General features: G+C 41.2%; 1 protein-coding gene across 1 annotated transcript in view; it reads left to right on the top strand.

The window, feature by feature from the left end:
* Window positions 1–1169: 1169 nt before the first annotated feature.
* Window positions 1170–24152, top strand: part of DHX15 (DEAH-box helicase 15) — a 51817-nt gene continuing 28834 nt past the window's right edge. The window contains exons 1-5 of the mRNA XM_087735830.1: window positions 1170–1408; window positions 7531–7879; window positions 12856–13049; window positions 14179–14338; window positions 14751–14969. Of these exons, the coding sequence (XP_087591956.1) occupies window positions 1341–1408; window positions 7531–7879; window positions 12856–13049; window positions 14179–14338; window positions 14751–14969 (990 nt within the window). The 5' untranslated portion in view covers window positions 1170–1340. The remainder of the gene's footprint in view (window positions 1409–7530; window positions 7880–12855; window positions 13050–14178; window positions 14339–14750; window positions 14970–24152) is intronic.

Here is a 24152-nt window from a genome sequence, read left to right as displayed (position 1 = left end):
GGCAGCTGCTGAGACTTAGTGCTGGGAAGGAGCACCAAAGGCTGAAGGAAGTTGTTGTGAGAGCAGAGGCTGGTCAATCGAGCACTAAGTGTGCTTCTGACCTGAAGGCATGGTCATTACAGGCATCTCATTGCCTGACTTAATCTTCTACCCAGGCTCACCTGTGCCTTCAGTTAGAGGACAAGTTCTGTTTGTGTGAATGGTTAACCCAGTTCTTAAAAGGTGATGGGGGAAGTGGGAGATGGGGAACACAGCTCAGGGGCACAACAAACAACTCTGAGCACCAACTCTTCTGGATCAGGCTTAAGCCTGCAGATTTCTGCTGGCAGTTACGCCGGTTGGAAGTGTGAAAAATAACTAATTACAACTGTAAATGTTCAAGCAGAACCTAACTGTAGTTAAGAAATGGTGCTCGAACTCATGTGTTCTGTTTCACTTCAGGAATTGTGTTACGAAACGCTGTTGTAGCCGTGCTCATGCTTAGAAGCCTTTGATGTAGTAGAACTGAACAGGTCTAGTGATGTTTGTGTTATGAACACGGGCTTCCCTCGTACTGGTCATCTCACGTTGGCACAGCAGGCAAACTACAAGAGAAAGCGGCAAAAAAATAACAACTGTATTTCGGGGTCTTTGAAAGACAGTTATATTTTTTCCTCATGGAATACACTGCCATGAACACTTGCTGTTGACATCTGAGTAGTTCAAGGCTGTATGTGCTTTTACAGCACGTAGCTCTAATGTCCCTGGTTTTCCAGTATTTCTGCTGCTACAGATGACTTGTGAAGACTGCCCTTTTCCGCACGCAAGACCAACGTACCCGGGGAAGCCTGCGGCCGCCTAAAATAGGGGCTTGCCCAGGCAGCCACCCTGGTGCGCACTCCCGCTCCAGCGCACGCGTGCCTGGGTGAACAGACAGGGCGGCGGGAAGGGGCTTTTCTCGCAGGGCATCGACGGCGGCGGCCAGCCCGCCGGGCCCTAACCGGCCGCGGAACGCCCCGGCCCCGCCGGCATCATGGCGGGCCCCGCGCGACCGCTGGAGCGCGCGGGGCAGGGCCGACCGTTGGGCGCGCGCTGAGGGAACGCTTTGGCCGGCGGGCCCGCCCGCGCGCGCGCTCCGCCTTCTTCCCTCCCACCCGCAACCTCGCCGCGCGCGCTAGCGTCTCGCGCAGCCCCGGCGCTTCCTTCCGGCCGCCATTTTAGTGTCTGTGCCTGGCCTCGCGGCGCCGCCGCCGCTGCTGCTGCCTGAGGAGCGGAGAGCGCGCCCCGCCGCACCCAGCCCCGGCCGGCCGCCGACCCGCCGCCCCATCCAGCGGCCGTTCGCCGCCCCGCTCGCCGCCGCCATGTCCAAGCGCCACCGCCTAGACCTGGGGGACGATTACAGCTCCAGCAAGAAACGCACCACCGACGGGTAAGGGGCGGCGCGGCCCGGGCCGGCGAGCGCGGCCTGCGGCGTGCGGGGGATCACAGCGGCTCCCGCGCAATCCGCTCCCCATCCTCGGCTCTGGCCGCTCCTCGCGGGGCTGGACCTCCCCGGGAAGCCGGGCGGCCGCCATGCGGCGGGGAGGGAGAGGGTTACAGCGGCCGAAGCCGCGCAGCGAAGCCCCGGCGGCGCCGCCTCGACTGGGCAGGCCCAGGAGCCTCGGCGGCTCCCTGGAGCGCTAGGCCTAGGCCCGGGACCGGCCTTTCTGCCGCGGCCGGGCCCCTCGGTGGGGGCGGAGGAGGCGGATGGCGGCAGCGCGGTGGTGGGGAGCGGAGAGCCTCGTGTGGCGGTGTCGGGAGGGGGAAGGGGAGGAAGCCGCCGGACCAGCCGCTGGGGCGAGCTGGGCTGGGCTCCCGTCGCGGCGGAGTCGGGGGCGGCGCGCTGCTCGGCTCACTCCCCCGCGCCCGGCTTTGTCTGCGGCTCTTTTCGTTCTTTATCTCATCTCCCCCCCCCCCCCCCCCCCCTTCATTTTTTATTTCTTTCTTCCCCTCTCTGGCCTGAGAGGTCTGGCAAATGTGGTCCTAGAGGTCAGCATGAGGTTTGTTCCGTTTGTATAATTAGTGCCTAGCCTGGTAGGAACGTTGTTCCCTTTGTTAACGTTTTTCACTCGGTAACCGGCCGGAATATGCTTGACTTTAAGTAAGAATCGATGGTGAGGCGGGTTTTGGGGTAGAGGTCAGGGGAGGGATTATGTTTTTTTCCTTAGATTTGCAAAGGTTAAAGTTTTAGCACTGTACTCCACAAACTTTAGCAGATTTTCATTAACGTTAATGAAATTGCAGGAACACAGACAATACACTGGTGCTGTTCTTTTATACACAGTTGTTTTAGAGCCTTCTCTACATAATCTCTTACCCTCTAATTTGGGGGGGGGGGGAAGGCGGGCCGATGGGCGGCTCTTTAAATATCTGAAGTCTAAAGGAACACAAATAAATACTACTTTCATCTAGTTTATCCTTCTTGATGGATCACAAAAGACTTCCGTGAATTAAGCCATTTCTAACATCCAACAGCATTGTTTTGGACCAGAGTATTTATCTCAGAAAAATGCTTAATCTTGTTCTCAAAGCTTGCAATAACTAAAAGTCTACCATAGCAGTTAGTGTTCACTGATAGTCTTTGTAAAACTTGCCTTTTTTTTTTTTTTAAAGCTGAGCTTGTATAGGTTCAGTTTTTAGCCCCTAGAGTTTGATGCATTTTTCTCTGCTGAACAAAAGTGAATGTTTATTATTGAACATCTATTTCCTGTATGTAGGATCACTGTAATCTTTTTTTTTTTTAAATAAATGTATTGAGCTATTTATATCCTTTAGTACGTTTTTGGATGATTTGCCAGAAGTTGTAATAGCTCTTCTGTGTATACAGAAAAGTTGTATGCATGCAGCTTTTTTGTACAAGAGATTTTTGTAAAATTTTCAAACGGTTGTGCCAAAACTTGCCACTATTTAAATGTGGTACAGCTGTTACGGTTGGTTGTAAAGATAATCACAGGTCGGTATTTCCTTGTTTGTATGTTGGTGGGTTTTATAGTTCTGATATGGTTTTATTTGGCATTGTTTTAATGGATTATCTGCTGTCATCCTGAAGTCGTAGTCTTACCATTTTGTGTATACTGTAATGAGTTCCCACCAGTGGTAAAACTTTTTAACCAGAAGTCTTTGACCTTTATGGCACCTGAAAACTGTACAAGTGCTGGTCTTGTGCCCCTTCTTTGTCCTCTCCTCCTCTGCCAATAAAAGCATTAAATGGCATAGGACTGACAACAAGTCACTATAAGCGTAATTACTGAGCGCGATTATTTTTAATATTACTTAAAACCTTAATTCATGTAGCACAAGCCGTGTAACTAATGTTACATTGTGTTGATTTATTTTAGGGTAGTTTGGTTTTACAGCTTATGGAAGGCTGTAAGGAAGATGCACAGAGAGATTCTTGTTAATAGCATGTATGTACATGTCGTCTTCTGTGCTGAGAGGGCCTTTATGCAATTTAGTTGGTTTTGGAGCTGGATTAAGTTGAATTAGCTCCTTGGATGGTTACCACTTCACATGCAGAATAGTAGTTTATCTTGCATTCAAACTGGACCACCTGACTAAATATGAAAGTTGTATCAAGTTACCCTGCGTTTTTTTAGTTCCTTTTTAATTGAGGCCTGTGTTGGTGTGTGTGGTTCTACATGGCAATGATGCCAGGCCAACAGGCTTGTAACTGTTGGTGTAACCTTAAGCACCGACATGACATCTGTTTTCTTCCAGTCTTGAAATATTATCTATGAAGTAAAAAACTTTTTGGAAAAATGGGAATTGTATGGAAGGTTTTTGGTTACAGTGTTTATGTGAATTGCATACATACTACTTAAAATCTGATAATTTTTTTCTAAACATACTTCAGTTGTTGTGTAACATCACAGTTAATCTGTGACTGGGATGTATCATTCAGACTAATTGTACTTTGTTTTTTTTATGTATAGAACAGAAATCCTCTAGCTGCATTGGCTGTTTTGTATCGGCTATTGCCATGTCTAGTAATGGAGAAATAACCCTGATGTTCTATTAGATCTGCTTAGACTTTCACTCTGATGGTCAGTGGTTTTACCTTGTGCCCTTTGTTTCCTTTTTCATTTTTATGTGCTTTTCATCCTCTGACTTAGTGATTTCTACAGTGTTTCTTTTGTGTCCATGTGTGTATGTATTATATATGTGTGGACATAAGGAAGAGAAAGCAGATAACAGACCAGACTACTTCACCTGAAAAACAAAGCAAAAAAAACCCAACCCCCTTCTGATTACAGAGGCTGTTGTGGAATTGAGGCACAAGACAAATGTAATTAAATTATGGTTCTTTGATCTCAAACCCAGAAATGAACAATAAATCTTCTCTGTGCAATAATGAAAAGTAGCTTAAATGTGACAATTTATAAATGAAGAACTGCCAAGCTGCATTTTTAGAAAGTTTAGTAAATTCATATGGCAGCATAACTGTCATTCTGCTTTTCTCTTGTTGACCAAAGGAGTCTGGATGTGTCTGCTAAGTTCCAGTAATAACAGGAGACTGGGAAGCATTGGGGGGGGGAAGCGCTGCTATAAAATGATAAAGCATTAGAGAGTAAGTTTGAGGGCGTGTTATATGTTGTGTTGCTTCTATGCTGAGATCTGGTTGCCCCCACTTCTCTTTTTCTTTTTTAAAACAAGAAAGAGACACAACTCTCTTGATTAACCTGTAAGTAGTTTTTTTACTTCTGAAATGTAGATGACACTTGATAGGTTTGTTTTCTTATTTGTATGATTAAATAGTTGTAAGAGTTAAGTGAAGAAACTGAGAAATGGGAGATTAACAGGACTTTCCATTCTGGGTCGTATTTGTAGCCCATTTAATCCACTGTCTTGTTCTTGAGGTTGTATTTTTATCTATGCTTTAAGCCCACACAAATTGCTACCAACACAGCAGAAGACAGTGCTGCCCTCTCCCTTGTGCTACAAGCGAGTATTTGGGAGACTAGATCAGAGAACTGATCTGAGTTAGAATTAACATTGGTGGAGGGGGTCTAGGGAGGGCTTGTTCTTCACAAGGCCGTTGAAATGCTTATACCAACACATGGGAAGGGTTGGCAACAGTGTGGGTCCGTTCATTTTAGCAGTAGTGCTGGTTTATGTGAGGCTGAAGCTTACCTGAGAGTACACTTGATCTGTGATGTAGAAGCTTCTGACATATTGTTTAAGTAAATGGTTGTGGAATAGTTTGTTTTGTTGGTGTGGCTTTTTATACTTTCACTAGATACCAGTGAAGAATAAAAATCCTTCAGAAGCACACACAGACAAAAAACCCCAAACCCACAAACAAAAAAAGCTCCCATTAGTAGTGTGTCTTATTCTTCCCTTCAGTGAGGTATGTGCTGTTACCAGGTTGTTGCATTTCACCCTGTCTTTACCATTCTTAAAGTGCTTTTATACCTTTATTTTCTTTTCTTATTAATGATGTTACTGTCTGATGATGCACTTGTTTATCCCAATACCTGCAGATATTTAAAAATCTGTTTGTGAATAGCTCATTAACTGCAAGTCCAGCGCTTCATTCCTGTCTGATACATGCTATCAGACTCTTCCACCATTAAGTGTAGCACAATGGAGCCTAGTTCCTTCAGTTTGTAACAGGGGTAACTTTTTTCATACCAGAGAATATGAACCTATTGGGTTCTGCAATATTTGTCTGCCATTTTACAGTAAGAAGAGATTTCCAGCTTGTATAATATTTGACCATGTTAGAAGTAATGTTGAAGCTATGGTATCTCAGATTCAAGAAAATGATCTAAAGGGGCCTTAATGTCCAGACAATTCAGTGTCCAAAGTTTTAGGAAAATCTATATAAAAGTGAGTTAGGTAAGTGACAATAAACCATATGTTTTGTAATCCTTCTTTATTTTCAATGGGTCTGTGTTAAAAGAAGACTTCTAAAAAAAAAAAAAAAAAAAGACTTATTGTGACAACCTCTGAAGCCATAATATGTTGAAGTATTGAGGGGAAGAAAGTACAGCCTGCATAGATTACATTCATTTATACAAGAACAAGAGTGGTGGTTGCTTCTAATGTGCAGCACACTTTGAATTAAAATTTATGGAATCGGTACTAATATAGTCTTGATTACTTCATCTTCCCTGTAGGTGGGAATTTGCTTGTTACTTCAACAGTTACATTTGAATGCCAGCTGTGTGTTAAAAAAAAAAAAAGCTGTGGAGAGGAGTGTTGGCCAACAGTTTTCTTAAGAAATGGTCACTACTCTTTCTTTCAGGGATGCCTGAGTGCTGGTAAAGAAGAGGAGGAGGTTTTGTTTTCCCTTAATGACTATTCCTAAAAATGTTTATATGTGCATTTACTATAAAACTGGTGTTGATGTAGCTTGTTACTTTGCCTTTTTTATGGGATTCCAGTTAACATAATGAGCAAAAGAAGCTGAAGCTGAGGATATCCTCAGTTTTGCAGGCAAAGATGCCACTAATCTTTTGACTTACACTAGTTTAAAATGTGATGGGGCCTTTTTGTAAAGTGGGGCTTATTTCAAAGTGCTGAATTAGGATAAGTTTGGGATTTTTATTAAAAGCATGGAGCTATAGTTCTTTGTGTCAAACTGGGGATTTCTTTGCAAGTGTTTCTGTGCTCATAGGGAGAGTGAGATTATGTGCAAGCACAAGTACATGGATTTTCAAAATCAGAAACTGCCACTTAGACTGAGGCCAGAGATAGAAATTTGAGTGGATAACTATGGTGAAAACAATACTGTTTTTCTTTTGGAACAAATGGGAATACGTAAATGCTTGGTTGTTTTAAGTGTGTGGTAGGAGGCGACACTGGAGAAGATGGTACAACTTGGTAGTCTTAGGTTAACAGTTGAACTTGATGATCTTGAGGATCTTTTCCAACCTAAATGATTCTATCATTCTATGAACTGTAGTGGCTGGTTTTAAGTTTAAGTTTCAGACTTAACCTGTATATCAAAGTTGATTGAGTCACAATTGTATGGAAGACTTTGAACAAAAAACGCTACAAAGTAATTGTGGGATGTTAAAATCAACCTTTTCTTCCAGGGCTTGCTTATCTTGAGTTAGTTTTTGTGGGTTAGCATAATTTCCTTGCTAGGTAGGCAAGAAGACTATTTAGTGTTCTCTTATTTTTCCGCAGCAGCAGCAAGTAGGGATGGGAAGAATTGTGAGAAAAGTCCTAGGATGTACAGCTGATTCTTCATAACCATTAAATGAAGAGGGTTAAGATTATGCTCTCCATGTGAAGGCTTTCTTCAGTATTGCCTGGAATGAGAGGAACTGTGGTAGTGCTTATATACTATGAGTGTAATGATGTGTATTTAATATTCAGTGTGCATCATATGCTGTTACTGTTTGATGCTTATCCTTCCAGGTAGCTGTCTGCAAGGCTTTTTGAAAGATTTGGTTTATATCCACTTTGTACTAGACCTTTAAAGTTGCTTTGTATTTAAATTCCTACTCTGCATTTAAATATTCAAGTATCTCATTTTCTGCTGTGTCTCTTAACTCATTTTAGGAAAGATCGTGACCGGGACAGGGACCGTGATGACCGTTCTAAAGATCGCGACAGGGATCGTGACAGAGATAGAGATCGTGACAGAGAAAGGGACAAGGAAAAAGATTTGCGACCTACATCTAATTCTACGTATTATGCAGCTGCTGGGTTACCAACTATAAAACCAGCAATGATTCCACACAGTATTAACCCTTTCACAAATCTACCACATACACCACGATATTATGACATCCTGAAAAAAAGGTTACAACTTCCTGTCTGGGAATATAAAGAAAGATTTACGGATATTTTGATTAGGCATCAGTCATTTGTGCTGGTTGGAGAGACTGGGTCTGGTAAAACAACACAGGTGAGTTCTTATCTATATGATACTGCAGTTTTTAAAGGTTGAGACTGTTGCTGTGTGTGTGGGTGAAACTTCCTTTGGTTTCTTGAAATTCACTGTGTAAGAACACCTCGCAAATAGTGAGCAAAACTAATTTGATGAATGTTTTATTTGTTTAATGAATATGAAAGTGAGAAGGATCTCTTGGCATCTTCCCCCTTCTCAATCCAGTCCTGTTCTCTAGTCCCTACTTCTGTTAGGCTTTATGATTGGTAGTTATCTTTTTGGTAAAGGAAGATAAAAGATTTTAATGGCTAGGCAGAAGTGTATAATCCACAAACCGAGGTGATGGTTCCAAATTTACATCTGTAGGTTATTTAGCTGTTTGTGTACGTAGCAGCTGGAAGGTAGGAGAAAAAAATTACAGAAATAAGGACTTGTTAGTGTTTTCTGAAACTTACTGCTATAAATATGAACTTAAAGGGAATTGAAATGTTAGATGCAATTCTGACATAATTTGATTGGATCATGTGTTTTGGTGATATTCAAACTTAAGAGGAAGTGACTTGTGTTTCCTTGGTACTGAAACTTCTCAGAGGTCATATAGCTTTCCAGTGCTCCAGTTAAAGTCATGGGTTTTTTTGTAGATTCATGGCTTTAAAAATCTTCCTCAGCACTGAAAATAGTGATAACAGATCTGCAGAGCCTCCTTAACCTTTAAGAAGAATTTTGAGGATGAGTAAACAGGTGAAGGGTCTGGAGCACAAGTCTTATGAGGAGTGGCTGAAGGAACCAGGGTTGTTTAGCCTGGAGAAAAGGAGGCTCAGGGGAGACCTTATCGCTCCCTCCAACTACCTGAAAGGAGGTTGTAGCGAGGTGTGGGTTGGTCTCTTCTCCCAAGTTGCAAGCAATAGGACAAGAAGAAACAGCCTCAAGTTGCACCAGGGCAGGTTTAGATTAGATATTAGGAAAATTTTCTTCACTGAAGGGTAGTCAGGCACTGGAACAGGCTGCCCGGGGAGTTGAGTCCCTATCCCTGGAAGTATTTAAAAGAAGGGTAGATGTGGTGCTTGAGGACATGGTTTAGTGGTGGACATGGCAGTGCTAGGTTAACGGTTGGACTTGAAGATCTTAAAGGTCTTTTCCAATCCAAATGATTCTGTGATATAAGGAACACCACTGTGCATTTATAGCAGGACAAATTTGCTCAAAACCGTAACCTGTCCTCTGGTTTGCTGCTTAAAATCGATGTGAAAAAGTTTGTTGTTCTGTTAACTGATAAATTCCTTTTATCTAGGCAGAAAATAAAACCTGAAGGATATTTTAGTCTTCATAAAATGGATTATAGCTAACTTACAGAAAGTCTTACAGAAATAAATTTTTAGTCATAAAATAGAATTTGGATGTCTAGAAAATGTGAAGGACATAGTAGGACACTGAATACATTTTATAGCTGTACCTGAAATATTTGAAGTTATATGCCCCTCTTGCTGCAGATTTTAGGAACCAGTGTCTTGTTTGGAAGGAACCTTATTGCATTATCCATATTACTTTTTTAACATGTGTAAGCCGAGACCAGGATTTCATAGAATTCTTCAGGAAAGTTTGATTATATAGTTACTTGGAAGAGAGAGTATTCTGAACATCATGTAAAAAAATTTGGTACTTATCTATATGAAAATGAGATTTCTCATTGCATGATCTGAGAATTTGAAGATCTAAAGGGTGTGTGTTCTTAATATCTATGACTTAAACTTCAAATACATCTTCCTGTCATATCATTCCCTAGGCATAAAGCTTTCCCTGAATTGTTGTACTTCTTTACCCCTTATTTTCTGGAAGGGCTTAAGAAACCTAAGGCATCTTTCCTAAAACATGGGATTTAAGCTACCAAAAGCACATAAGCTGTCTTGGAAGCTTCATTGCTTCCTCTGAATTTTCTCACTTTATGAGAACGCAGATACGTTTTGGAACAATTCAGAGTGTCTCTGTAGGAACATATAATTGAAAATGATCCTGCTGCCACTTAGTGAAAACCTTGTTTTGCATGTGATAATATCAAATCCTTTTTGTGATCAAGTGCTGTCTTAAAACCAGTTGGGGGGTGGTTGTTTTTCTCCTCCTCGCATTCGTTGATCGGAGCAAGATAAATAGTTGTGGTTAAGAAACCCTCTAATGCTCAAACTGAAGGTGTACATGAACTATTCATGCTTGCTTTTATTGGTATAAGGTTGGCATTTGAAATATAAAGTGAATTGTTCTTCCAGAATTATTATCTTCCTTTTCTTGGTGATAGTAGAAGGCTATATAGTAGTAGATAATCTTTTTGAGAGTGAGCTGCTGCCTGTCAGGTCCCTTCCCTGATTATTAGTGCATGTTTTCTGTTTAGTCTTGTAGAGCATCCAGGTTTGGAAATACTTGGCTTTGACAATGGAAACAACAGGAGGTAAAACTTGTGTGAAGGTCGTGTTCCACATAGACTTAAAAAAAACCCACTGAAGAAGAATATTGGAAACCAAGACCATTAATTTTCAAGTCTTCAGTGTTTGCAATGGCTTGATTTGTAATTTAAACTTAACCTTTTAAGTTAACTGTTTTCTTTAAATGCTCCCGGAACATGCTTAGTGGTGGAACAGGTGTGCTGAATTTCTTTTAGAAAAAGGTTAAGTACTTGCTATAATTGCAACGTGTGCTCCCTTTTAAATGTGGAATCATATGTGGTGCTGTATAATAATTTAAATTTCTTACGTAGATGGAATAGTAGAGTAGCATCTGCTTTCACTTGAGAGCCTTAACTGTAAAGGGTAGGATGTTTGTTGACATAAGGGATGCCACTTTGTCAGCAAGTTTTCTTGGGAGGTGAAGTTCAGAAGCAAGGTGATTCTGAGTTTAGCATGATCTCCTGCTGTCCTTGGAGTCCACAAGAGAATTGATATGGGTAAAAGTCTGACACCTCTTCAACTAATGAAAATCCTGAGACTTCTACCATATAACGGAGAAAGCTTCAGTAAATTGAAGTGGCTCAGAAAAGCCAGAAGGACAGTGCTATTCCCTCTCCTACCCTGCATCCCTTCAAAAACATGACTGTCCTTTGACTTTGGAGTAGTCTTTAGCAGCCCTTAGTGCATTTATCTTTGATCTTAGAGGCCACTGTACGTGTAGTCCCTACCTCCTCATGTTTATGGCAAAAAAAAAAAAAAATCTCTCTTCATTGAGAAAGTTCTTGAGGTTAAGGGGGGTGCTAACTAAAGCTATTCCTCATGCTTTGATATTGATAAAGGGCTTTTTTTAAGGAACGTCAAGGGTTTTAGTGATTTGTAGGGTTTTTTGTGTCAGTGGAGTTAACTTTGTTAGGTTTTGCAAGAACCAGACGATAAGAAGTGTTCACTATGTTCCCAGTCATGACTGAATTGGAAAATGCAGTAGGGCACAGTCCTTTTTCCTAGTGTTTGTATTTCTTTTAAAGCTGGACATGAAAAGTATTCTGGTGGTCATCTAAATCAGCTTAAGACATTGAAGTCTGTCTATATAGCCCTTTTCTTTCATTTGACACCAATGCTGTAGGTTTTGCTGTTTACTGGAAAACCACTTGTAAATTTTTTTTTTTATGCTACGGTGGTCCAACAGACTTGCTGTTTTAAAGCTTATTTCAGGACTTGCTCTGTTTAAAGTCAAGAAGCTTCGCCTAATATGCTTAGAGTTGAGTTTTTATTAGTGACTTGGGAAGCAAATTCCTTTCTCCATGCTGCCGATTAGGGGAGTGTGTATGTGTTACAGGATAAGGTTTCAGGTTCATGCTGTCAGTGTTCAAGAACTGCTATTATTTTTAGTTTTGAATAGGATTTCCAGAAATTTGAGTCGTCTTCACCGTAGTCTTAGTCTCCTGTCGTATTTTGATAGTCTTTGATTTCTTTTTTTTTTTGTATTCATAATGGAAGTATGTTCTCCCATTTTAAAAAAAGATGTTTTTCGTTACAGTCTACACTTGTCTGCTTGTAGGTATGTTTTAGTGTTCAGTTATGTCCGTGTTGCTGTGGAAATACAGTATTCTAGAAGAAGAATTTTCCTTGTTTAAATTATACTGCTTTTCATGTTATTCTGCATTGGTGCAATGTATAAATGTTTTTTTTTCCTCTGTAAGCATGAGCTTTTAAGGGTACTTTGAAAAGCAATTATTGAGGAGGAGTGGATTTTATTTGATCTGTAGACTTGGAACTAGTTGTGCCTGGAGATGTCTCCTCATAAAATGTCACACTGAGAACATGTTAAGAATATTCCATCTTCATCAAGCTGTTACTGACCGTAGAAATTCTTCTGAATAAAGCTTCTTATTTTGGGTGATTCTTACTGTTTCCGTATTCCTAACAGGAGCAGAAGACTGCTGACTGACAAATAAAATGAGTGCTAACATAGGAAGGAAAACATAGGGGTTTCATATCTAGTTGATAAAATTTCAAAAGAACAGTAATTAACCAAATGTACATAACTAATTATTTGTTAATTTTATTTGTTGTGATTCCTGGCTAAGACAAATTTTTTTTTATCATGAAAATATTTATTTTTGATTAGTGTATTAATAAGCATTGCTTCTTAAAGCCACAAAGTATAATTTGCTTACTGTAGAAATTAAAACAACAAACTGTGCTACGGATCTCAAAATTCTGAGTGTTAACTTTGATTTTGGTTGCTTTGGAGCATGTTGGCTGCTGCTAAATATCTGTATAAGGTACTGATCTAACAGTGCTTAAAGGGACTGTGAACCTATGTATTTCCTTGATAACTTCAAAGATAGTTAGGTACAGACTTAATGCGAGTGTGCTTTATTTAGTGGCATTGGGTCCAACTAACTAGTCTATCTGCTCTCATGCTTTGGATATTTTTGTGCATGCAGTTGGCATCTCGGTAGAATTATAACTTAACTTTATTTGATACAATACAAAGGTTACAGATTACATCTGGCCATTTGAAATGTGTTTGAAACTGAATTTTATTCTTGACAGATCCCTCAATGGTGTGTTGACTACATGCGCTCACTACCTGGACCAAAGAGGGGAGTAGCATGTACTCAGCCTAGGAGAGTAGCTGCAATGAGTGTGGCACAGCGGGTTGCTGATGAGATGGATGTCATGCTGGGCCAGGAGGTTGGTTACTCTATTCGATTTGAAGACTGCAGTAGTGCAAAAACCATTCTGAAGTAAGTATGGCAACTGTCAGTAAAGGTATAACATAGCCTACTCGGGGGGGGGGGCAATCACAGGGTAGTAAAGGGTGTGAGGAAAGTTATAAAAGGAGGGGAATGAATCTATGGACAGGCACTTTCTGTGTCTGAGTGAAGAACAGAGACAGGAGCATGAGCTGAGAGAACCTGGGGTGTGGGGCTTGAGCAGAATTGAAAATGAGTCATTGCTCCTAAAGAAACCACTACACCCTGGGGAAATTAATTTTAAGTGATCCATAAAGAAGAGGGTGATCTGAAGAAGCGTTTTTACGATTAAGGTGCTATTCAGAATAAAGCTCTTCAGCATCCGGTTTCTCTTTGTGTTATGCGTTCAGCTGACCTTTGTCTGTGGTATCTTCCTACTTGGGGTAATCCTGGTGAAGTTCAGTAGCTTACTTCAGTAAGGATAACTACCAGAATCTTAAAACTGGCCTGTACCTGACTCTAGGACGCATAATCCATAGTGTTTTAGTTGTCAGCTGTTCTAGATTCCTGTACTGTGTGGGTGGAACCAGGCCATTTGGAGATGACATTCAGAATGCTTGGTTAAAAAGGATTCCACATAGTGTGATTCAAGGAATAGTGCTTTTCTATCAAAAAGATATCTTCTCTTTTGCTCATACAAGTAGTTGAAGGCTGAGAATAAAGTGAATATGTAAAAAGAAATTTAAGTGAGACGGAAAAGCAAAAAGTGAACAGATGATCTGTAAACAGAGAAGGGGAGAAACAATTGTAGAAATAATATTTCTAGGATTTCAGAGGGATTTTTTTTCCCCCTTTCTTTTCTGTCTCTGATTGTAGACCTGGAAGTCTGCCAGTAATAGTCCACAAACTAGTTAAAATGTTGCTAAACCTTGTTTCCCTTTCCGTTTTCTAAGCTTCCCTCCTTACTCCCAGATTTCACTTATACTCTGCAGTAATTTCTATTTGAAAACTTAAAATGAGCTTGTTACCTTGTTGGAAATAGTTTACTGATGTTTCTATTTTAAAAAAAAAGTTGATTAAAAGCTTCGTTGAAGCAACCTAGTAAATGATATGGAAGAGAATTCTGTATCAGACTTAGTAAATAAAATTTTGTGTTTAAATTGGTTTTGTTTGTATTCAGGTATATGACTGATGGTATGTTACTTCGTGAAGCAATGAATGATCCTTTGCTGGAGCGCTATGGTGTTATAATTCTTGATGAGGCCCATGAGAGAACACTGGCTACTGATATTTTGATGGGAGTTTTGAAGGAAGTTGTAAGACAGAGATCTGATTTGAAGGTCAGTAATGACAAAGCCCAACAGCATCTCCTTTCTAGTTGCAGGCATACCAAATAAGGCATCTGTGTGCTTACCATTAGCTGATTTTTGTCATCAACTAAAGTAAATGAACTGTTTTTTGATCTAATGATAATCTGTATTGGAAAGATAACCCTAGGAAATTCTTAATGCAGTTTGTATTGAGGAAAATACTAGAAACAACATAACTGTAACTTAATGTTTCCATATTTGACTAGGAATTTTTTTGGACCTTTGTAATAAGGGTGCTGTATTCAGGTGATAAAAGCAAGCTTAAATCACGGTCAACAGTTTAGGTCCTACTATTACATATCTGTGCATAACATTTCACAAATTCTTGTTAACCTTTGGAGTAACTTTTTTTTTTTTTTTTTTTTGTCCTCCAAACCTACAGGTCATAGTTATGAGTGCTACTTTAGATGCTGGCAAGTTTCAGATCTATTTCGATAACTGTCCTCTTCTAACTATCCCGGGTCGCACTCATCCCGTGGAGATATTCTATACTCCAGAACCAGAAAGGGACTACCTTGAGGCTGCCATTCGAACAGTGATCCAAATTCACATGTGTGAAGAAGAGGAAGGAGATCTCTTACTCTTTCTTACTGGACAGGAGGTACTTTCTTCCTCTTTTTTTTTTTTTTTTTTAATCCATTGTTTCATACAGAAACTGGTTTAAGTGGCTTGTGTAGACTGAAATGTTTAGTTTCCTTTTCTAGTTTATCATTTGAATGACTTGAGGTTCTCTACCTGCCATACGTCTGAGGTCCTTAATCATTGTATGCATCTGTAATACGCCTGTGCTATGCAAGCCCTCGGTAAAATGACAATTCTCATCTTACTCATGTACTTCTAGAATAGAAACCTAGAGTATGAACCCTAGGTTTGTACTAATGTGAACTCAGAAGTTCTGGATACCTGATAGTGTCCATGTTTCGACTGAAAATGCGGTTCTGTGCACTTCTGGATGTGTATTGTATAATTTATCTGAAGAATAAGAATATCTGAAGGACATCGAGGTGCTGGAGCGTGTCCAAAGAAGGGCAACGAAGCTGGTGAAGGGTCTAGAGCACAAGTCTTATGAGGGGCGTCTGAGGGAGCTGGGGTTGTTTAGTTTGGAGAAAAGGAAGCCGAGGGGAGACCTTATTGGTCTCTACAACTACCTGAAAGGAGGTTGTAGCGAGGTGGGGGTTGGTCTCTTCTCCCAAGTAACAAGTGATAGGACAAGAGGAAACGGCCTCAAGCTGTGCCAGGGGAGGTTTAGGTTGGATATTAGGAAAAACTTCTTCACTGAAAGGGCAGTCAGGCATTGGAACAGGCTGCCCAGGGAAGTGATTGAGTCCCCATCCCTGGAGGTATTTAAAAGAAGGGTAGACGTGGTGCTTGAGGACGTGGTTTAGTGGTGGACTTGGCAGTGATAGGTTAACGGTTGGACTCGATGCTCTTAAAGGTCTTTTCCAACCTTAACGATTCTATGATTCTATTCTATGATTCTAAGAATAATGCTTTGGTTCTCCTACTTTGTTATCAGTAGTAGTTTTCATTAAAATGTTTGGGTTTTGTTTTTATGAAGAAGTTTGTGTATCAGGTTGTAGTCTTTCTGTACCACAAATACTGGGAGTTACGTCTCAGAAATGAAGTCAGTGCCTTCCAAGAGAGGATTGTACAAAAACATGTAAGCTAGACTGCATCAGGAAATGAGGATTTTCTGGAAATCTTAAATCCTTAGGTTGAAGTAAACTGGGAAGTCTTTTTAGTCCTAATCTGTTGCTTTGAAGCTCTTTTCAGTTTCCCTATTAGTAGACTGAGATGGAGAAGAGGTAAAAAAAAACCATAGGCATTGTGAAAGTTTACTTGACTGGATCAACATAAAATTAATATTTTTAGTAGGAGGAGAAATGTAGCTAGCAAAAATGTTTTTCTGACTCATTCTTCTTGCAGTCGCTCCTCTTGAAGAAATATCCTTCAAAGGATGCAGAACAATTCAGTGTCTTTAATCTAAGCATACACAGCCTTAACTATGCCAAGGGGGGAAAAATGTTACAAATAGCTTGTGATGCTAAAGGTATACTTCTTGAGTAGATTTGCCAGTCATAAAGATGTGTTGTCTCTTAGATGAGTTTTAAAAGACGTTTGATTAAAATGCCTTCTGGTGCATCGTCCCTTAGAAAACCAAAGCAATGACTGTCCCTGTATAAGCAGATACTCTGGCCTTTACGTTTATCCTTCTTTGTTTGGAGTATTGCTGTGAGTTAAAGTACAGGTAGGGAAAAATACTTCCAAGGACTGTGGCTTTGAAACCTGCCTATTTGGTTTTAGTTAGAAGTTCTAGTTCAGCCTAGTCTGGCAGGTAAATGTGAGAATTGGTGAAACACTGTTGCAAGTGAATGAACCCCTGGCAGCAGAAAGGAACACTGCTGTCTGGCTGTTTCAGCAGATTTTGTTTTCTTACCCGCATGCTAAATCAGGCTGGTCTCTAACCTTTCATGAAGAACAAATACTTGCCCTTTTAATTATCAATTAAAAATTACGTCCTTACTACATCAGTTGCTAGGTATTGTTCTAAATAATTTGTTATAACAATTATGGGAGTTGGGGGTGGGGCGAGAGGGACTGCCTTCAGATGTTACTGACTCTGAGCACCACTTGTGTTTGGCAAATGGCTCTAGACCAGCTGGTTTAGTACCAGCCAGTGCTACAGAGATACTCTGTTCTATTGTATGAACAAGTTATTTGATTTCCACTTAGTTAATTTACAGGACATAATGTATTATAAACAAATTTCCAATAAAACCATGCACATAATACGTGTTCATATGTACAGATATAATTATGCATAAATATATGTAACAATATCCCTGTATTGCCTTACTGAATCACTTAAAACTTGCATTGGTAAGCCACCATCCTCTGTTTTTTGTCTAGAGTTCTCCAGTCCACGTGTTCATGGATGATACTGTTTGGAGTCACCGGAGTAGCTCTGCCTGGAGCTAGTCTGAATTTAGCTAGTTAGCATGAAGTTGAAGTCTGGTTTAGCTTCTCTAGGGGGGCTTTGAAGTGTTATATCCATTTTGATTCATGATGTTTTGGGGCCTCTGTTGAGGCCCATTGTTGAGCCTCATAATACAGTCTACGTGTGTACTACTGTTGAATGTAAAGTGATAGGATCTACTGTAATCTCAAGAACTGGAAAGCTCTCAAGAACCGGGAAGCGTGCTCTAGGTACCACTACCACTATGTGGTTTGGGCTCTGTAGGCTTAAGAGCTTGGGTCTTGCCATTGATTTTTGCTGGCTCAGGGCAGAAATCCTTTGTAGTTCTTTTGCATTCTGGAAAACAATATGAACAGGGTGCAGGACGATTTGATTTTCTTGTCAGAAAGATGTGGTTACAAAGCCAAATGAAGTTACATAAAGGGAAGATGTTTTAGGTGAAACCGTGCAATTGTGAACTGTTCTGGGTTTAAGAGGCTTCAAATGAGGAGTAATTGCAATGGTCTAAGGCAGAATGAGGGTACTGCCTTCACTTCCCACTGAACTTGGAGTAATTTTATATGGCAATAAGATGGATAGCAGTTAATTAGTAGAGATTAATTAAGACACAAAGTTGATGATGGAACTTGGAGATACTAGGGAAGATTCCATGTTTTTGGGCCCAAAAATAAAAAAGAAGCTTAAATACATTGGAAACCAAAGGAATCTTAATTGTATAAGCCTGTTACTGGATGAAGATGAAGTTGTTGTTAATGGTGCAGAAATAAGTGTTCAATAAAAACTTCCTTCCTGAATCCTGAAAGGAGCAGAAGTATATGATAATGTTGCATGAACTGCTTTTCAGTCCTTTAGTAACAAAAGAGGATGTTTTAAAAACAATATTTATTAGGAATAAACGTTTTGAAACAGGACTTGTATCCCACAGTCCCTGTAAGGAGGAGAGCTCATCTGTTGATATTAAAAATAAACAAAAAACCCACCCTGGTATATCAGGGAGGCTCCAGAAGATGGAAATAATGTTTATGTTTCGTGCCAGTATTCAGAAAAGGGATGACCTGAGATAACCTGGATAACTGTAAGCCAGGTTGCCTGTCGTCAGTCACAGGCAAAATTGGAAACTCTGACAGGGAATTCTGTTCACAAGGGAATAGTATAATTGCATTTCAGTCAATGTGCCTTTCTTAGGCAATAGGTTTTGTCAAACTTGTTCTCAGTCATTGAGATTACAAATTTGGTAGTCTAGTTGTGAAGATAACACATTTGTTAAACTTGACTTTTTAAATGTCTCAAGACTGGCTCACCTGCAGATCTCAGAGGTAGCTGGTTTATTGTTTATTGGAGTTCTGCTAAAATGGTATTAGATTTCATACTCCAATAAGATCAGTAATCTGAGAGTAGGTGTAAAATCCTTACAGATTAAACTTGTGGGGTGGGGGAGGCAGAAATAATGACATAGAAACTGTACAGATCTGTCTGCATATCGTAGTAACCTAGGCACTTACAAATGCAAAGTGTGCTCTCTGCCATCCCAGTACCCTTTTCTTCATAAAGCCAAATGGATTGTTACACATTTTGGAGGAAGAATCCAGGCTGCACCTGGAGATTTGAAGTACAGATCAGGAGTGTTGTTCTTGATTGTAGATAAATATACTGAAAAATATTGCTGTGAAGTTCTGGTGTCAGTGTTCCAGAAGGGTTTAAAATGTGATGTTAGTAAAACTGATGTTGCTGCAGGCCATGTGACCAGGAAGACCGAGCAGATGAGGCCCTCTATAGACAGATAGAAGCAGCCTCATGTTCACAAGCCCTGGTCCTCATGGGGGACTTAAGCCACCCTGATATCTGTTGGAGGGACAACACAGCAGGGCATAAGCAATCCATGAGGTTCCTGGAACACACTGATGATAGCTTCCTTCTCCAAGTGACAGAGGAACCAATGAGGAGAGGTGCTCTGCTGGACCTTGTTCTCACCAGCAAGGAGGGGCTGGTGGGGAATGTGAAGCTCAAAGGCAGCCTTGACTGCAGTGACCGCAAAATGGTGGAGTTCAAGATCCTTAGAGCACCAAAGAGAGTGCACAGTGAGCTCACTGCCCTGGATTTCAGGAGAGCAGACTTTGGTCTCTTCAGGGGTCTGCTTGGTAGAGTACCATGGGATAAAGCCCTGGAGGGAAGAGGGGCCCAAGAAAGCTGGTTAATATTCAAGGATCACCTCCTCCAAGCTCAGGAGGGATGCATCCCAACAAAGAGGAAGTCAGGCAAAAATGTCAGGAGGCCTGCATGGATGAACAAGGGGCTCCTGGACAAACTCAAACACAAAAAGGAGGCCTACAGAGGGTGGAAGCAAGGACAGGTAGCCTGGGAGGAATACAGAGAAATTGTCTGAGCAGCCAGGGATCAGGTGAGGAAAGCTAAAGCCCTGATAGAACTAAGACTGGCCAGGGATGTCAAGGGCAACAAGAAAAGCTTCTATGGTGATAAAAGGAAGACTAGGGAAAATGTGGTCCCTCTCCGGAGGGAAACAGGAGACCTGCTTACCCAGGATACGGAGAAGGTTGAGGTACTCAATGACTTTTTTTTGCCTCAGTCTTCACTGGCAAGTTCTCAAGCCACACTACCCAAGTTGCAGAAGGCAAAGGCAGGGACTGGGAGAATGAAGAACTGTCCACTGTAAGAGATGATCAAGTTCAAGACTATCTAAGGAACCTGAAGGTGCACAAGTCCACAGGTCCTGAGGGAAGCGGCGGATGAAGTTGCTGAGCCACTATCCATCATATTTGAGAAGTTGTGGTAGTCTGGTGAAGTTCCCACTGACTGGGAAGGGGGAAGCATAACTCTCATTTTTAAAAAGGGAAAAAGGAAGATGCAGGGAACTACAGGCCAGTCAGTCTCACCTCCCTGCCCATTGAGATCATGGAGCAGATCCTCCTGGAAACTATGCTAAGGCACGAGGAGGTGATTGATGACAGCAGGCATGGCTTCACTAGGGGAAAATTGTGCCTGACAGATTTGGTGGCCTTTTATGATGGGGTTATAGCATTGGTGGATAAGGGAAGAGCAATGAACATCATCTACCTGGACTTGCGCAAAGCTTTTGACACTGTCCCTCATGACATCCTTGTCTCTAAATTGGAGAGACATGGATTTGACGGATGGACCACTCGGTGGATAAGGAATTGGCTGGATGGTCGCACTCAGAGTTGTGGTCCATGTCTCGATGTCCAAGCGGAAACCAGTCACGAGTGGTGTTCCTCAGGGGTCAGTGTTGGGACTGGCACTGTTTAACATCTTTGTCAGCGACATGGACAGTGGCATCGAGTGCACCCTCGGCAAGTTTGCAGATGACACCAAGCTGTGTGGTGCTTGCTGGAGGAAAGGGATGCCATCCAGAGGGACCTTGACAGGCTTGAGAGGTGGGCCCGTGCAAACGTCATGAAGTTCAACAAGGCCAAGTGCAAGGTCCTGCACATGGGCTGGGGCAATCCCAAGCACAAATACAGGCTGGGCAGAGAAAGGATTGAGAGCAGCCCTGAGGAGAAGGACTTGGGGGTGTTGGTTGATGAGAAGCTCAGCATGACCCAGCAATGTGCACTTGCAGCCCAGAAAGCCAACTGTATCCTGGGCCACATCAAAAGAAGTGTGGCCAGCAGGATGAGGGAAGTGATTCTCTCCCACTCTGCTCCACTCTTGTGAGACCCCACCTGGAGTACTGCATCCAGCTCTGGAGCCCCCAACATAAGGACATGGACCTGTTGGAGCGGGTCCAGAGGAGGGCCACGAAGATGATCAGAGGGCTGGAGCACCTCTTCTATGAGGACAGGCTGAGAGAGTTGGGGTTGTTCAGCCTGCAGAAGAGAAGGCTCCAGGGAAACCTTATAGCAGCCTTCCAGTACCTGAAGGGGGCCTACAAGAAAGCTGGAGAGGGACTTTTTACAAGGGCCTGTAGTGATAGGACAAGGGCTAACGGCTTTAAACTGAAGGAGGGTAGATTGAGCTTAGATATAAGGAAGGAGTTCTTCAGTGTGAGGGTGGTGAGGCACTGGAGCAGATTGCCCAGAGAAGCTGTGGATGCCCCATCCCTGGAAGTGCTCAAGGCCAGGTTGGATGGGGCTTTGAGCAACCTGGTCTAGTGGAAGGTGCCCATGGCAGGGGGGTTGGAACTAGATGATCTTGAAGGTCACTTCCAACCCAACCCATTCTATGATTCTATGAAAAGAGTTGCAAAATACTTCTGAGGTTTTGGTAGAATGTGTTGTAAATGGGGATTTATTTAAAAGGTACACTTTTTTCATCATAGTGAGGCTGGTTAACCGCTGGAACCGTGAAGAAAGTAGCAGAGACTTTCTTATGAGGAAATTGAAGTTAAAATTGACAACTTTTTTAGTCTCAGTGGTAGTGACTGGGTGAGGTTAACGCAGTAAGTGTACTGGGCTTCAGTGAACACAGGTTGTGTCCTGTTTAGCCTTGCATAGAAAGTATTGAGGAGTTGGGGAGCATAAACTGAAAGAAGAGTAATAATATTAATTGTGTTCAAGTGGTAAAGGGAAGAAGCTTTTTTGCTTTTCATTCACTTTAGATCATGTCAATATTAAATATTTCAAATAGACCAGGTCAAAAAGATCCTGAATATAGGAATCATGCTTTGACTTGTTGACAGAGCAGTTCTCAGTTATGGTCAAGTGTTGACTTGTTCCATGGACAACTTTTTTTGTCTCAGTACATCATTTTACAAAGTTTTGTTTCTCTGAATTTGTATTCAGAGCATCTCCTGAAATGGTGCAGCTCTTAGGGCTGTATTTTTTTACTGTTGTTTCCTCGGTTTAGCTTGTAGCAGTTTGCTTTCGTTCCTGGAGGAAGAAAGGGAAATTAGTGAAGTTCCATGCAGCTTTAAGGACAAAAATAAAATTTCTAGAAGGTTCGTGTCATCAAAGCCAGGTGTGGCTGGCAGTACCCTGTCTGTGATAGGAACTCAAAAGAGAAGGGGGAGGGTTAAAGTGTCTACCAAATATTTCTGGTTTGGGAAATCCTTTTTTATTTATGCATTTAGTTTTTTCCCCACATATTCATTTTACACACAGTAAAATTGCCTTATACTTTTTTGGTATTAGTTGCTTTCAGGGTTTAACAGTTATGTCTGCTTGACTCATTTATCCAAGGTGAAGCTAAATCTGACTGTGTGTAGTGTAGCAGCTGATGTAGATAAGACTGTCACCTCCTATTTAAAAGAGTTTAAAGTATGTTCTAACTGGAGCAGTCGAAGTTTTGCTCACCTCTTGAGATTCTTTATAACTGCTCCAAATACAGGGTCAACTGAAGAAAGGGTTTCTGAAATAGTGTTCCCAAGGACTATGTTTACAAAACTATTGAATTCTGTTTTGCATGCCAAGTGCTCGAATTGTTCCATTAAATATGCTTAAAATGACATCACTGGTCAACATCTTTTTGTAGAAACAGTTTTTCTAAAGATAATGGGGATACAGTTTGGATCTTGAGATTGAGTGGAGCCTGACCAGCAAGTTAAATGGGTGTTTACAGTTTGGCCTGTGAGCCAGAATGGCTGCCAGCACTTGAAGTACTTTGGTGGCTCAGGGTAACTTGCGGTCAGTCATTTGGTAACTGCTGTTTAGTATCAGTGTAATTTCAAGCCTTATCCATGGCAGCACAGATGGGTCCTGCACACAAACAAAAGGGAGGGAATTCAGGTTATTGGATTGTTAGCTTCGCGGGAGCAGTTTAACTCGGTAACTTCATTGCTGCTAATCTTCCTGGGTTTCTTTTTATGTTTGGGGTTTTTGACTACCATTCGATGGAACTTCTTTATGTAAGAATCTTGACAGTGTTTGTTCAGCACAAACTTGCTTCTTAAAGATGTGCTGCACTAACTCAATAATATATGCAACTGCTCCTATAGTTCTTTTCTGTTCTTGCTAATAGTAACCTTTCAGTATGAGCACCTCGCTTTTTACTGCAGAAATACTATCAGGGAACGAAAAGAAAGTGAATTTCTACTGAGCATTCAGTTTGAATAGTATAATAAAGACTTTATTTTCAAGAGCAGATAAAGAAGACAAAAATGTGCTGTGCATGATAAGAGGCAAAATTGGTCTCTTCTGTGATTAATTTTATACAGCTCCTTTTAGATGAACTAATGATATGTTGAAATCCTTAGTTTTTGATGCAGAGCTAGGGAATATTAAGTACTGGAGTAGTGAGATGATAAACTTAAGCAGTAGAGATGTGGTGTTGGAGGCAGCTGGGGAGGTATTGGTTTGTGGTTCGTTTATTTCTGAGTCTTTGCTGCGTGTTCTAACCCAGAGCCTGAGGAACCAACATGTTTCTAAATTAAACTGGCACAGACCATCTTTAAAAGTCATACCTAGAAGGTTTTCTGTGATAAGGCTTTAAAAAGTGGGTATTACTAAATATTACTTAGTAATACTAAATCCTGTTCACATTTTCAGTTTTTTTAGTATTTACTAATCGAAATCAAAGAGAAGGGGGATGGGGTGCGTGGGATTTAAGCACTAGGCCTGTAAATGGTACTCTTGAAGTTAAGCTATAGGAAAATGATCAGTTCTGTCCTTCCTAGTTTTAAATGCTGACAGCTTTTCATCATGTCTTCCCAGTTAATTTCTGTCAGGTTAAAGAAACGGCCCTGTATAGGAGACCTGCCTTTTGTCCCCTTCCTATGCTGTCCTTTGAACAAAGTGGAAGGTTTTATATTTACTTTCTGCAATAAGGGATAAAAAGGAAACTTTAGCACTGTTATGGTGGTAGAAGAAAAAAAGGATTTAGTTTTACAAACAAGAG

Source organism: Nipponia nippon, unplaced genomic scaffold (assembly GCF_047370975.1).
Source record: "Nipponia nippon isolate SJK-2023a ecotype South Korea unplaced genomic scaffold, ASM4737097v1 scaffold_6, whole genome shotgun sequence".
Taxonomy (NCBI): Eukaryota; Metazoa; Chordata; class Aves; order Pelecaniformes; family Threskiornithidae; genus Nipponia; species Nipponia nippon.
This window is presented reverse-complemented; position numbering and strand designations above follow the sequence as displayed.